Source organism: Amblyomma americanum, chromosome 1, assembly GCF_052857255.1.
Source record: "Amblyomma americanum isolate KBUSLIRL-KWMA chromosome 1, ASM5285725v1, whole genome shotgun sequence".
NCBI lineage: Eukaryota > Metazoa > Arthropoda > Arachnida > Ixodida > Ixodidae > Amblyomma > Amblyomma americanum.
The window spans coordinates 407,721,116-407,735,514 of NC_135497.1; the positions used below are offsets into that span (position 1 = coordinate 407,721,116).

The following is a 14,399-nucleotide window of genomic DNA, read 5'->3' on the forward strand; positions in this document are numbered from 1 at the left end:
CGGATGCACAGCGTGGTGAGATATGTGGGGGCGATGCACAATGTAAACAAAGGCTGGCAGTGCAGCGTCAAAGTAAGAGGCTTTCAAGGCTGTCCTTCAGAAATGAAACGCTGATGGAATAAGAGTATGCATGATGCATGACATTGACGGCATGGCTTTGAATTGATTCGAGCGCATTTGTTAGGTGTAACTGAGGTGGGTTCGAGATGGGACTGGCGTACTCAGGTGTTGATCTGATGCGTGTTTTATATGTCAGAAGTTTCACGTGTTCGAATTAATTGTGTTTTAAGCAAGTGCTGTGTTTGTGTGGTCTGCTTTGTTTCTGCCTATTAATGTGTTGTTTATTTCGAAAATGTACCAGAAAGGTGAAATTTTACTGCAGCTCTATACTGCTGTGATGCTTTAAATGTTTCCCCGCGCTGGTTGCTCAGTGCCAAGGGCGCTCACCGACCCCGGTGACAAAATGGCACCAATGTGCTGCTCTGTGATATTGCAAATGGTCTAGGTTAATTCGGAACCCTCCACTGCAGCAGCCCTCATAGCTGAAGTCAGTTTGGGACATTAACCCTAGATATCATACCATGTTTCACGTATTGCCTTAATTTGCCCTATTTCTGAACAAATTCTATTTTATTTTCAGCATCGCTTCCGGGATGTAGCTAAAGCACCAAAGAAGCACCTTTTTGCTGGTGATGGATACCATCTGTCGGCTGGTGAAGGAGTGGAGGAGCCGGCCGAGATCCTTGTCAGGAGCCTGGAAAAGTTGTATGGACCAGGTATCCTTGCTCTTTCTCAAGGGTGCCAACCAGGCACATCATTTACGCATGCCATCTCTGCGGTACAAAGGGCCATGTGAATGAGGACTGCTACGAGTACCGCAGGCCGTAGGACCTGCTATACTACCTGCAGTGCTCGTATCAGTGGGTACTGTAGTGACAGTGAGACCTGTTTCTGCTATGCTTCTGAGCTACATCTGCTCCTTGGAATCTGTTGACATCATCTGGGATTTTTTTACATGCATTGACAACACAGAGCATGCTGGCGTTTTTGCATTTAATCTTCGCAGAACTTGCCACCGCTGCGGTTGAAATTAATCTGGAGCTCTCCACTGTTGTGTCGCTTATAGTCCGTATGAAGATTTCCGACATTCAACCCCGCATGACAAGGATTTCAAGTCCACTAACGTTGTGCTGGCTTGCTTGACAGCCTGTATTGGCAAGCTGGAAATCTTGGATGGGAAAACAATCGGGAAAGTGTGGAATTCTACTTCTCAGCAAGCTATGTCCTTGCGAATGGCAAGCTGTTTTATATTCTTGTGGTGCAGCTACGTCTTCACTGCTTCGGAATAACGGCACCTCACAACCATGTAGTGCTGCATGTTGCCACTAGTCGAATACTTTTCATGGAGCCAAAGCACTTGCAGAACTTTGCAGTGCCCCTTCACCAATGTCGTCACCTGCGGTACCTGGTTCCATATTTTCCACAAATACAAGCGACCATGTATCATACAGCTTGCCACTGTTCACAAACTGTCACAAGCAAACTGTTCAGCTCTGAATCGAAGACATTTAATGAATGCTGCAGTTTGCGGTTCGCATTGCCGACAGTAAACTTCGAAGAACAGCCAACAACCAGTATCAGACGAGGTAGCAGGCAGCTGGCTTGGGACCCATGGAGCTGTGCAATCATGAATGCATTCATCAACGACCAACACAATGGCAATACCAGCTTATTACAAGGTACAACCCAATTGTCTGCTGGTCTACAATTAGGCTTACACCAAGCTGCAAATTACTGACAGATGTCCAACAAACCTGTTGGACACTACGAGCATAGCCACACAGTGGTGTTTATGTCTTCACCTTTCTTGCAGTCTGCACAGACTGTGACTTGGCTCCACATTATGTACAGACTCGGCCAACCCAGGCCTTGTGCTCGAGTGAACCGTTACAGTTACAGCCTTGTGAGTGCCCTTTCCAGCTCCCTTGTTCAGGCTGATCAAGCGTGAAGCTGTTTGTTCAACTGAGCGAAATAACAAACTGCTGCCTCTGCTGCAGCTCTCTAGCCCGCCACATCATTATTGCAAATGGGGTCTGCCTCCTGCTACAAAACAAGCCTGGTACTGCACCCTTTTGCAATGCTGTGGTGCACACGTCTTTCATCCAGGCCTGTCATTGACACTGTTTGAATGAAGTGCCATGGAGAGTGTTGCCTAGTATCTTGATGCCTAATTAAAAAGCATCAATGCCTCTGCCAGTCAGGTGCAACAGCACCACTTCCTCTTTGGCTCCCGGCACTGCATAGCAGCCTTTCAGAAGATCTTCAGGGCTTGCAGCTGTGTTGTGCAATTTTCTCTTTCAACGTTTCAAGCTACAGAACACTCAGTACTGGACCTGCCTCCAAGAACATGTCTATTCTTATCTTGGTACCCCGGTTGTCTTGAGATTCATAGGAATCTATGTCTGCAAAACCAGCACCACCTTTCATTTGGTGAGCCCAGCATACAAGAATTTCTCAAGGTTAAAATTAATCAAGTTCACAAGCATTGTCCCCGTTTCCATTCCGCTGTGGTGCCTTGCATGTCACTGCCTGGGTAGAGAAGGAGGCTGGTATTGCACTTCTGTTTTTCAGAAAGAGAAGGAGGGGTCACTTCAATCATTGTAACAGGTTGCGATGTGATGTGTACTGAGTGAACTTAGTGAATGACTGCACGTTTCCAACTGTTGTGTGTGTATTGCAACTGTAGAAACTGTTTAAAAAGCACAAGTGCAGTGATGTGCAGGTGTTAACTTTTATACAAAAATTTTAGCTCTGCACATTTCTTGACCCAGTTCCTCCTCTCATGTCTTTTTTGTGGTGCCGAGGTAGAACGTTTAAATAGCAGGGTACAAGTAATGCTTATGGAATGTCAACATGGGTAGCATTGGTTGAACGGTCCTACCTGTTCTGTGTACGTGGCAATGTCTGTTCATCGAGAAATATGACACTAAGTGTTTACAACAGCCGCCGCGGTGGCTGAGTGGTTATGGCACTCGGCTGCCGGCCCGAAAGACGCGGGTTCGATCCCGGCCGCGGCGGTCGAATTTCGATGGAGGCGAAATTCTAGAGGCCCGTGTACTGTGAGATGTCAGTGCACGTTAAAGAACCCCAGGTGGTCGAAATTTCCGGAACCCTTCACTACGGCGTTTCTCATAGCCTGAGTTGCTTTGGGACGTTAAACCCCTATAAACCAAACCAAACGAAGTGTTTACATGTTGAGTGTGTTTCTGCCAGCACAGTTTCTGCACTTCTATGGCTTCTTGTAGAGTGGTATCGCAAATTTGTGCAGACGAAGGATTTTCTCACATTCAACCATACTTTATCTATTGGTCAGCCCTGCAAAATTCCCACTGGTTCTTCTCATGCGTTTTTGAGTGCAATCTGCATTGGAGTGTTATGTAGCCATTTGCTGTTCATTAGAGTTTACACTGACCACGTAGCTCAAAGAGGTGTTCCTAAAAGCCTTGCACCCTGTCGCACAAAAGTGTACTTATGGTGTGGAATGGTAAGCGCTCTGTATGTGTGCAAGCCTATAAAGCAGAGAGAAGGCTTCGAAGAGGAAACTCAAGACGCACTTTACACATGACTGAACAACAAACAAAACAGCGCACTACACATACACCAATATAAGGCTACAGAAAACACCGCAGTCCTATCACACTATTGGTCCTCACACGTAAACCACAAAGTCGCACTTATAGTCTTGCTACCAAAGGCGGGTGACTCGTGCGCTATCTCGGACGCGGAGTAGGGACAAAAACCCAGGCGGTACCTTGTTTCAAGAGACGCCGCTCTTCCACGAGAGGAGTGTTGAGGAGGATCAGGTGAAAAGAGACGGTAGTGCCACGTCGCCTTAGCTGGATGTCGGTGTTGGGGCATCCCCGTACTGGTGACGAGGTCTGGGAGCTAGCAACTACCGCTGGCAGAGTCGTCGATCCGGAGGCGTTGACACAGGGCCCACGTTCCAAAGACAGGGTCAGCGTCATGATCCACAGGACCGGGGTATCAACCGGTGGGGACCACGCCTGGTCAGTAGGCCTCGCGATTAAACACCTCCTGCAGCAGCTGACGGCCGTGCACCAACGTCCGCACCTAGAATATTCCTCCTCCTGTCCACGTCGCCATACCTTCTTCTTCTTCACCCCAGGTATATGGCACATACCCACGCGGGGGGATTGGCCAAGGTGTAGTTGAGTAAACAAAGTTTGCGTGGAAGATGATGACAAAAATGTAGCACCAATCGTGAATTTTGAAAAATCAATGAATAAAAACAAGAGAACAATATTGACAGTTAAATAACAGACAGCATTTTATACCTCCTTTTATACGTCCACTTCATGTTCTTCTACTTCCGCCTTGTTTTCAGTGTTGTCGTAGTCTTCTCCATTTCTTGCAAAAATACCACTGCACTCTCTTTTCTTCCCTCTTATCTTTCTTTCAGGTGCCATGTGCCAATTAACGTGCCTGTCCTTAGGTCCAGTTTTTTACTCATCCCTCTTTTCTTTCGCTCATGACACACCCTTACATCTGCGGATTTCAAAACCATTAGCAATTCAAACAGTCCAGTAAGGTTTTTTGCTGTTGACTTTTGTTGTGCTCCCTTTTATCCTTTTTTAAGCTAACTTGTGAGAAATGTGACTAGTTAGCATGAAGCACAACCGGCGAGAGCATGGCGTAGTCTCCTTGTCATTCTCATAATTTAATATATTTGCATATTAGTAGAGGCTCATTTCAGCTCAGAGATGAATTCCTTTTTAAGTGCCTGACGTTTCCAGTGCCCTTGCAGTCATGCTCCAATTATCGTTGTAATGATGCTATGGCAATGACAGTGCTTGTCTTCCCCTGCTCACATTGTGACATGTTCTCAAAGTAGTCATTTCCAAATCACATGGTGCCTGTCGATGCGAGCGCAGAACTGTCCTGGGCGCTGCCCATGCTTACTGCTGATGCTGTTTGCAAGACTCCTGGGGCCGTATTACTGAACTGTCAAATATCAAAGATTTCAAAAACTTGCAAAAATGGATGGTTAGCGTCCCTCCTATTGGTCGGTCGTGGCCGGCGGCCATAATACTTTTTTGCGTCATGGGTGGCTTCAGATTACGTCACGGATGTGGTAGAAGTGATGGAGTTGCACACCTAATTATGCAGGCACAAATTGACATTTTTTTGTGATCACCTCGAGGCAGTCGATTTTACTGTTGCGTTTGTGACAGAAAATAGCGGCGGTGTACGCGGCGATGATGACTGAGGCGGCTCCGCCGACGCGAGCAGCGGCGAAGGAGGGCGCACGAAGGCGCGTTTGATTCGCCGGACGAGCTGTTTCGGCGCCTTTTTTTGACTGGAGAAGCAGACTGTGGAGTGGCTATGCGACGAAGTCGCCGATGGACTGGGAGGTGTGCATGCGAGCGTGCTGTCGGTGCGGCGGCAGGTGCTATGGGCACTGCGGTTATTTGCCATGGGCGGCTTTCAGGCTGCCGTTGATAACGAGGCGCACGTCAGCACCACAAAACTGATGGTAAGCAAATGCGTGCAGAAGGTGCCAGAGGCAATCTGCTAACTTAGCGCGCATAAAGGGTGGTTCCCCGCGGTCACGTCTGTGCAACAGCTACATATAAACAAAACACGCTTATGCTGGTAAAGCACTTTATTTTTCCTAGAAAATCACACTTCGTGGTCGTCTTCTATTTCCCAAGGGAAAAGAAACAGACAACCACACATCACATACAGCAACACTTCGCCCTTTGGCGTTTTGTCATCGATCGTGAGCGCCGAACAAGACAGAAGAATAAGTTGTCTTCGTCGATTTCTTACCAAGCGCTCCCTGCTAGTTTGCTCGGCAGGCACGTAGCCTTAATTGCCTTCGTTTAGTTTTTTATGCGCACTAATTAGGTCAACCGCACTGTAGCTTGATTTCAGACGACACGTAAAAAAACAAAACAGCGTGGAATCGGCTGCTTTCGTGCCATGGAAGAAGGACTCCATGTTTCGTGCAATTCTTCAAGCCCACCACTACTACCACTGGAAGCACCCTTGCACAAGTCTTACTTAAAATTAGGTTCAGTGCAGCTTAACGCACTGAACGAATTTCAAATTATTTTTTTTATGCAAAAGCTTGCAACTTTCATTGTAAACGCTTTCACACTCCTCCATGTTGGGCGAAACTGTTTGTGACCGTTTGACAGCATACATTGATTTGTGTGGTGATGTGTTTATTTATATTTTGTCTGTACTGGCACATGTTGGGAGTGTATAGCTGTGCCCCCAGTTCTAGGTTGTATGTGTGCCTTTGTAAAAGTTATAAATATTTAATTCAGAACCATATGTTTTATTCATTCCTGCTGCATTGAATTCCATTCGTACAATTCGTCACGCAGCACCTGCCAGGTGCAATAAATGAAATATAATGGTGCGCAACACAATAATGGTGCAAATGAAAATAGTAGTTCCATAATCAACATTTAATGTGCTGAGCCGTGTAATGTCTCCAGGACTACTTTTTTCACTCACCACTTCCCAGGGTGGCTCTGTCTAGGCATTCATGAGATGCCTCTTTTTTCCCGCTGAGCACCATTACCATAATTTGAATTTTCCTCATAAGGAAAGGCGCCTCGATTTATCAGGCTAAATGTTTTGAAGTGCCTGCTGTTCACTGCACCAGTGGTTTCATTTTAGTGCAGTGTGGCGTTAGTTGCAGGAAAATGAAACGGCCTACTAAAAGTTGTGTAAATGCGCACTTACACTCATTTATTGCGCGTCGTGAAATGTGGCAGTGAATGTCAGGTTAATATACAGGAATGGGAATGTAGGTGTTTTCAAACACAACTTGTGAAGGGAAAGGTTGAAGTGGGGATGGCCTTGCAGGTATACATGCATCTTCCACGGCCAGGTGGGAAGGAAGAGAAAGCAGGAATAGGAAAAGGTAATGAGAAGGGGGAAGAATTTCAAGGCAAGGTGCTATGCACTATTAAACGCCTGAGGAGATCAAAACCAGTTATTTAGAAGGAGGGCAATTAGTACTGCATGCTTAAATCAGTGCCTGCACAATACAATGAAATCCCTTCACTGCGTAACATAGTTGTAGTGCCGAGAAGCTGCCAATATTGATGACGGCATCACAGAGTATAATGAAGGCCCTTGATTTGTTTTTATGCACACATATCACTCATGCAAAGTGAAGTAAACTGTCCACTTGCATAAAAGTGTGAGCACGACACAGGTATGCCGCGCGTACGGCTGGAGCAATTTTAAGCGTTACATTCGTTGCCCAGGTTTCAAACTACGGACCTAGATTTCGTTCAGCTCATATTACACCGCCTCGAAGGACTACGCTTGGCGATGTGGCAACAAGCAATGAACCATTTAAGGCGCATTTATAGTCCGACGTGTTCAGTCTCGCTACGCCGGTTTCGCTGCGCTGGCCGAAGCGCCACCCCCTATGCGACCAGACGCCGCGCGCCGAGCATGCGCAGAACGACCGCCGCCTCGCGCGCCGACCGTCGACACGCCGGCAGTTTGAATTCCGTTCGCGCCTTTTTCTGCGTCGCCTCATCCGTTTCGTTCCATCCACGGCATTGCGGCTACTAATGAAACATGGCTAGGGTGTTATCCGCGCGACAGAAACTTGCTCTCGTGTTGCTAGTGCACCGCTTGCGGCGAAAGCGCAGGCGCTCGATGCATGTGCGAAAGATCGCTCTCTCCACGGGAACAACCCACCCGTGGAGAGACCGGTGATTCGCCTTCTGTTGCCAAGTGTTCTCTTTGCCCTGGTGGTCTCTCAAAAACAACCTTTTGGTGTCGTATACACAAGGGTGCTGTTTTATGGCTTCGATAAACCGTTCCACAACGATGTCCGGCACAATTTCAATATTTGGGCAGCTCGCGCCACTCACGCCGGCATCCGCCATTTTTCTCCGCGCGATGCATTGTGTGTCGACGCGGTCGGCGGCGCCGGCGCGCAATTGGAGCAGGAGCCAAAGCTGCGCCGGGCCCGTCGGGGCACGCTGGCAGCCGCCGGTTACGCTGGCCGCGGCAGTGCGTCGAACTATAGACGGAGCCTTTTCACCAAAGCAGCGCGCGCGCGCTTGCGTTACATCGGACTATATTCGCGCCTTCACTACGAAAACAAAGTTCTGAAGACGCACGGACATTAAACCATCAGTTGCGTGCTTTCTTAGTTGTAACAGTGCTTAGCGCACAAGTAGATATGGATGACCACTTTCGTCCATGCCGACTAAATATTTTGTAACTCTAATTGGTTTTGTAAGCCCACGTAACGTGTACGTAATTGCACTAGTCCGCTTTGCTATTCGGATGCTAGACAGCGAAACCAAAATAAAAAGAAATTCATTGGAATTATTTACTAGACGTATTCATATTCTACATGGCAGTTTATATTCACCTATGTCTTGTGCTTACACAGAACGTACAGCCGAATGTGTCTGTACTGCTTTGATGATTGCGCACCTTAGGCCGATCTTTGGTAATGTATACATGGTATTGTCGAGCATTTTTCGCTCTCTCAACACCGCCATTTAGCCTCAGAGCACTTCCTTTTGAATAATTTGGAAGGGCGCATTTTGCGAGCAAGGGAAAAAGAGAAGCTTCGAAACATGGCGTCTCACCTGCACCGTTGCCGTATCAAACTCTGCGCGTTTCGCTTGCCACGCTAGCTTATCAAAACCACTGCGACACGAATCATCTGCGTCAGCACTTTTTCAAACGGCACCCGTCGTCTGCACTGGCCCATAGCGCTATCGTTTTCAAACGCCGCGCCTTTTATACCATAAGCGCTGTTGTGCTAGTGTCATCATCAGCAGCCAAATTTGCTTGCCAACCACTGTGTTGCAAACTTACAAACGTAAAAACCATTGTGAAATCTTGACAACTTGGGGTGTGTACGTTATTCAGTGTTAGCAAAGCTAAAATGCGAGCATTTAAATGTGCTGGCATGCATTTCGACATGTTTTTTTTTTGTTTTGCTTTCAAATATGCTTGCTATGGCAGTACTGGCGTTGACCGCTAGGGGACCATAAAGCGTTAGACAAGATGGCCGCCTCCATGCTGCTTGTGTTACATTTCAAAACATCGCGAATAGTTCCCAAGACGTAAGCTTACGAAGGGTAGGTGAACGTTTCAGGTATATCAAGTGATTCAGTGCGTACGATTGTTGGAAATATGGCGCAGAAGTTTCGTAGCTGGCCTTACATGACAGGCAAGTGCGTGAGCAACGAGTGCTAGAGTGGAGTAAAGCTTTGCTTTTACTTGAACATTAAGTACCAGGAGGCTGTTTTTTTGAATGGTGGAAGATGAGCTCTACACGAAATACAAACCTTTGACGGCACTGATGCTCATTAATTTTTAACGTCAGGTCCGGTGAGTTGCACCGAGCATTGTATGTTTTATTTCTGTGTGAATTAAACTGCAGTGAGCCTTTCGTCTTGCCTCTCGCGTCTGCATGCTACTTTGCACTGAAAGTTGTGTCAGTTAAAGAACTGTGCAGCGAGTCTTTCGCCTTGCCTGTCACGCGTCCCGGTTACTTTGCTGTGGAAGTTGTGTGGGTGTGAATTCCTGGCGCTTAGTTGGGCTTCAATCTATAATAGTGCCACAGCGAAAATGTAGGATCGTTCACTAGTACGCAACGTGAACGATCACGCCAGGATATTTCGGAGAGTTCGGAATATTGGTAGACCTGCTAGTTTTTCGCTTTCAAACGAAGGCATTTTTTGTTTTATTTATTTTCAATATTGCACAGAGCATGGTATTCGACGGCCAAGTCAAAGGCAGCTGGCCTGAGCCTAACAAGGCCCCACTACCGATGTAATTCTCGGCAGAAAATAAAAGAGAAAAGCGCTACGAACCAAAGTACATAGCTAGATATTACCTTGTGCCTATGATGTCTGTGTCCACTTACCACAGCACCTTTCTGTTGCAGACATTCCTCTGGCATCATGGGCTCAGTTAACATGGTTTTGCAAAGGCAATAATGGGCTGTTTTGTGCTACTGTTTGTGAGGTGCCAATATTTAAGTGTGCCAAGAATTTCTACTGTCATATCGACTGCACAATGAAGTTTTCACTCTTTCACGCATTGCTATGCATGGCTATACGTGGGGATCACATGTTTTGTCATTTGAAAAATGCACAGCAATTACGTGTGTGCTAATACGACCATGGGTGTTTCCGCCACCTTCTAACGCTTAATCTGGGACTGTTTTGTTAGTTAGACTGCAAAGGAATTGGGGCTGATGCTGCTTATACCGCCTCATCATTTAATTCCTCATGCATTTAAGTTTTACGCTGCAGCTGTGCTATAAATTGCTGTGCACCTAGCCAAAGCAATCATTGCCCTTCCGTCGCGAATTCTCAACAGGAGATTCATTTAGTCAAAACACTCACACGCTTCTAATAGGAGTATTATGTGCGGAGGGCGTATACAGAAAGCGAAGGAGAGAAAAAAGCCGCATACATGTAGGACATCACTTTTTTACAGAGAAGCTCTTGAGCGCATGTTCCTGCATTCAACGTCTTAACTGATTGCTCATTCCTCCACTCTTGGCGTGGCAGGTGGTAGCAGAGTGAAACGCCACCTGCCAGGGAGAGAGTGGAGGAATGGGCAACTGGAAGGTGGCTAGCAGTGTAACACGTCACCTGCCAGTGGTGGCAAGTGGCATTTGAAGAGCTGCACTCAAATTTCACATTACCCACTGTCATATTTCAAACTTCTGAAGCTTCACCATAAATGGGTTACACAAAAGGCAAGCATGTAGGAAAGAAGTTACAGAACTGCACGTGGTGCAGAAAATCATATGTAATACAATATAAGGCTTTGGAGAATAGTACACAACACATTATATTTCTGCTGTTTAAATGAACATTTAAAACATGACTAACAAAGTACAAGACAGCACAAAATAAACCAGGAAAAGCATAACAGCTCTTGGTGATTTAAGACTGCAGGGTCATTAATGGAAGCGGTGTGATCAGAAATATCATTCCAGCAGCTTATGGTTTGCAGGAGGGCTGTCAAATTAGCAGCAGTGGTGCGACCGAATAAGTGCCTAAAGCTGCTGTCTTTATAAAGGCAACGGGATGCACAATGTGGTTCTGCTAGGGGAAGGTTAGTAGGATGCCTGATTTGGACAAAGCAAAGCAATCTTCGTACGTAACTCTAGTGTTGTAATTAACTTTAGTGAGTGATAGCGGTAACTTAACATTAGTAACGCTTGATTACTGGTCATATTTTATGGTTAGAAAATGTGCTGTGCAGGTGTGAATTCAATTGAACAATTGTATTAAATAGGCTTGGTGTGGTGACCACATGGGGAACGTAAATTCAAGTTGGGCAAGAACAAGTCTGATATGCAAGTTTTCAAGTGGTTAACAGGGCATCTCAAAGATTACGTTTTAGATAGCTGAGAGTACGGCGATTTTAATTATGCCATGCTTGAAGGTATTTATATGGAGGCACGTATGCACAAGGGTTAAAATTTAATTTTTTTTTGCTTGCCACGTTGGCCAGGTTTGGAACTGCCGACTATATTCTGGTCTTACAAAGACGAACCTATCCTGAACACGCATCTGTTTCTTCAGGCAAACTGCAGCCCACATTTTGGTCTGACCAAGAGTCTCAAACTCGTTTTGCCATGCAAGCCAGACTGTAGTTGTACCACTCGGGTATGTGATTTTGTGCAGGGAAGTAGGATCAAGGGAAGGGGGTGTTGCATTTTTGTAACAAAGCGTATCTTCCTCTGTAATGGCAGATGTCCCTGGTGTTGAAGCTGTGCGGTGCAAGCTGCATCTGCAAGAATGTCTCTTACATGTGGATACCATCTACACACTTTAGAATTTTGGAGGAACCTATCTTGGCTCTGTATTATATGCTCAAGCACATGTCTGGAAGTAAAATTATCATGGCTGGTGACCTGAACCTTGCTGGTATAAACTGGAACACACTGAATACCGCAAATATAAGAATATAAGATTTTATGTTCACCTTTAGCCTCAAATAGCATAATGAGTTAATTGTCATATATACAGGTGATTCTCTAATTTACAGTCATAGATCGCCGGGAGTCCTCGTACCCTTTCTGGCGCGGTGGTGCAGCGGTTAAGCGATGCGCCACTGCCCTGTGATGGCAGGTGCTCCCAGCAGTGGGCCTTCTGCGGCCCCGGTTGCTCTTCCCGAGCGACCAATCATTCATTTAACTGGCCCATGCCATGGTAGGCACTTGGCTCTTTTCCAGTGGGCAGGCTGTGAGGACGGTGCAAGGTTACACGACCTAAGTGGCCCATCTGCCTCCTAGGTTGCTCTGTGCGGACCACCTGCCAGAGCCATGCCAGTGTTGTTTTTTTTTGCTCACAACGCTGACACCAGATGTTCTGGATAACGGGGCCATTAACGCTATCACGTTAATATAAAGACAGATAGCAGTAGACAGTCATGTTCATTTGAGTGCATTGTTTGCACAAAAGGCACAGAAAAATGGAAGGGTCACGACTATAGCTGGAGGTAACATTTCAGACTGGCTTCAAATTTATCATGATCAATGGCACATGCAATGGTACCAGGCAGTTGATTCCATTAACGAATGGGGTGGAAAAAAGGTGAATGAAAAAAGCAAATTGAGGAAAGGTATGTGCATCTCTCAGTTGGTGATCAATGCAGGTAAAAACACGACAGGTTGGTGTGATATGGCACAAAGCGAAGTAAGAGTGACTATGGTATTATTTGTGAAAAAGGAGGGAATGGAAAATATTTGCTGTCCTTTGAGCAGAGGTAAGTTCAGATATTTGTTTCATTTCTTTGATACTCAGTAATTCTTAGATATAAATTGGGCAGGCTCATTCTCCAAACTCCGATTTTGTTAGTATATGTGCATCTGTTAGAAATCAAGGAGGTATATTCCATTTCGAGCACACTAATTAATTCTATGTTAAAAGCATTGTGTCTGGGTTTCATAAACCAAGGTTGCATTGAAGGAATTCAGATGCTTTCGATGCCTTGTTGAAGAGGTCATGGTACCATTCTTCAGACTCAAATTGTTTATTGCATGTAGTTTGTTAAGTATATCTGAACAAGTAGGCGAGATATAGGCTGATTTGGTGCGACAAGTAATTTGTATTTAAGTTATCCTGAACCGTGTGAAAGTTGGGCAACACTGGTGCACCCTCGATCTGTGACGCCATAAACCAATGGTCACGTGCTTGCCTGGAACTGAACTGCGCATAGTGAGGATAGGGCAGTGGGTTGTTTATTGTTCATGCTAGGGGTGAAGAAGGGGTGTTGGCAAGAGAATGAGGAGCCCACACCCCACAATAGGGGGACAAAAGACAAAGGCAACAAAGGCCTGTGTCCTGTTTCATGTCTGATCTTGGAGACTTCACCGCAGTGTGCCACGGCGGGACTTGAATAGGTGCATGTTGTGCTCCACACTGACTGTGCGCGGCAGTTTTGGAGATGATGACAGCGCTAACGATTTATGACGTCACTCAGGCTGCATCTATATGGCCGTCACTGCCATCGGGAGGGGATTAGAACCGATAACTTCTAATTGCAATTTCTAGCTTTCCAGCTGAAATGTGCACATAGGGCCGTACGCCTTTTTTATGTATAGTTAATAATGCCGTGGCCAGTGGCAGTAACATAAAATCATGATTTGTGGGGAGAACATGTCATGTCCCCTTTAATAATCGCGTCTATGTGATTGTTCCAAGAAAGGTCGGATGTTATGTGAACCCCGAAATACTTGATGGTGGGTACTGATTCTATGGCAACATTGTTCACAGTGTAATGGCATGGTACGATGCTATATTGTGAAATTGAAGGGTGTCAAAATCGGAGGCAAGCATAGCTTTTCAGAACCTGTATGAAGCCTCGAGATATCGAACATGAAAATAGCTTCAGAGAACTCAAGTTGGGTTTTCTCACGTTGCATATCGAAAATGGGCGGTTTTAGAACATAGGTGATGTAAGCAACGTCCTTTTATGAACATGTAATGTGGGAAAGGCAATTTTTACGAGCTGCCAAATGCATATTTTCTGTGGTCCATATCTCGAATTACGATTCTGTTTCAGAAGTTTTTTAAACTGGGTTTACCTCTTATGTTGAAGGCCTTCAATTTGTCAGTATAATCTTGTGCCCTGAACAAAAAAAAATTTAGAGGTTCCATTTATATTGGTTAATTACTCATTATTTCGTTGTGTTCTGTTATGTACATGATGTCTGCCTTGCTGTATAATCAACCTGCATAGACGTACCTTTCGCTGCTTTTCAAATAAAAATCTGTATTGAATAATTTAAAACAACAAGTTTGTGTGTATGCATATATAAGCGCATGTGTGTAGAAAGATTCTACAAAAAT

The 14,399-nt window shown here is 45.6% G+C and overlaps 1 protein-coding gene and 1 long non-coding RNA gene across 2 annotated transcripts; one reads left to right on the forward strand and one right to left on the reverse strand.

Annotated features, from left to right (window-relative positions):
• Positions 1–596: 596 nt before the first annotated feature.
• On the reverse strand, positions 597–7,802 carry LOC144115775 (uncharacterized). Its single transcript, XM_077650277.1, has 2 exons — positions 3,812–7,802; positions 597–754 (listed from the first exon to the last, which is right to left on the reverse strand). The coding sequence occupies exons 1-2, from the start codon at positions 4,197–4,199 to the stop codon at positions 747–749; spliced, it is 396 nt and encodes a 131-aa protein (XP_077506403.1). The 5' UTR covers positions 4,200–7,802; the 3' UTR covers positions 597–746.
• Positions 7,803–7,852: 50 nt separating this feature from the next.
• On the forward strand, positions 7,853–11,964 carry LOC144115776 (uncharacterized). Its single transcript, XR_013311540.1, has 2 exons — positions 7,853–9,158; positions 11,628–11,964. It is a non-coding gene; the product is annotated as an uncharacterized LOC144115776 (long non-coding RNA).
• Positions 11,965–14,399: the final 2,435 nt, after the last annotated feature.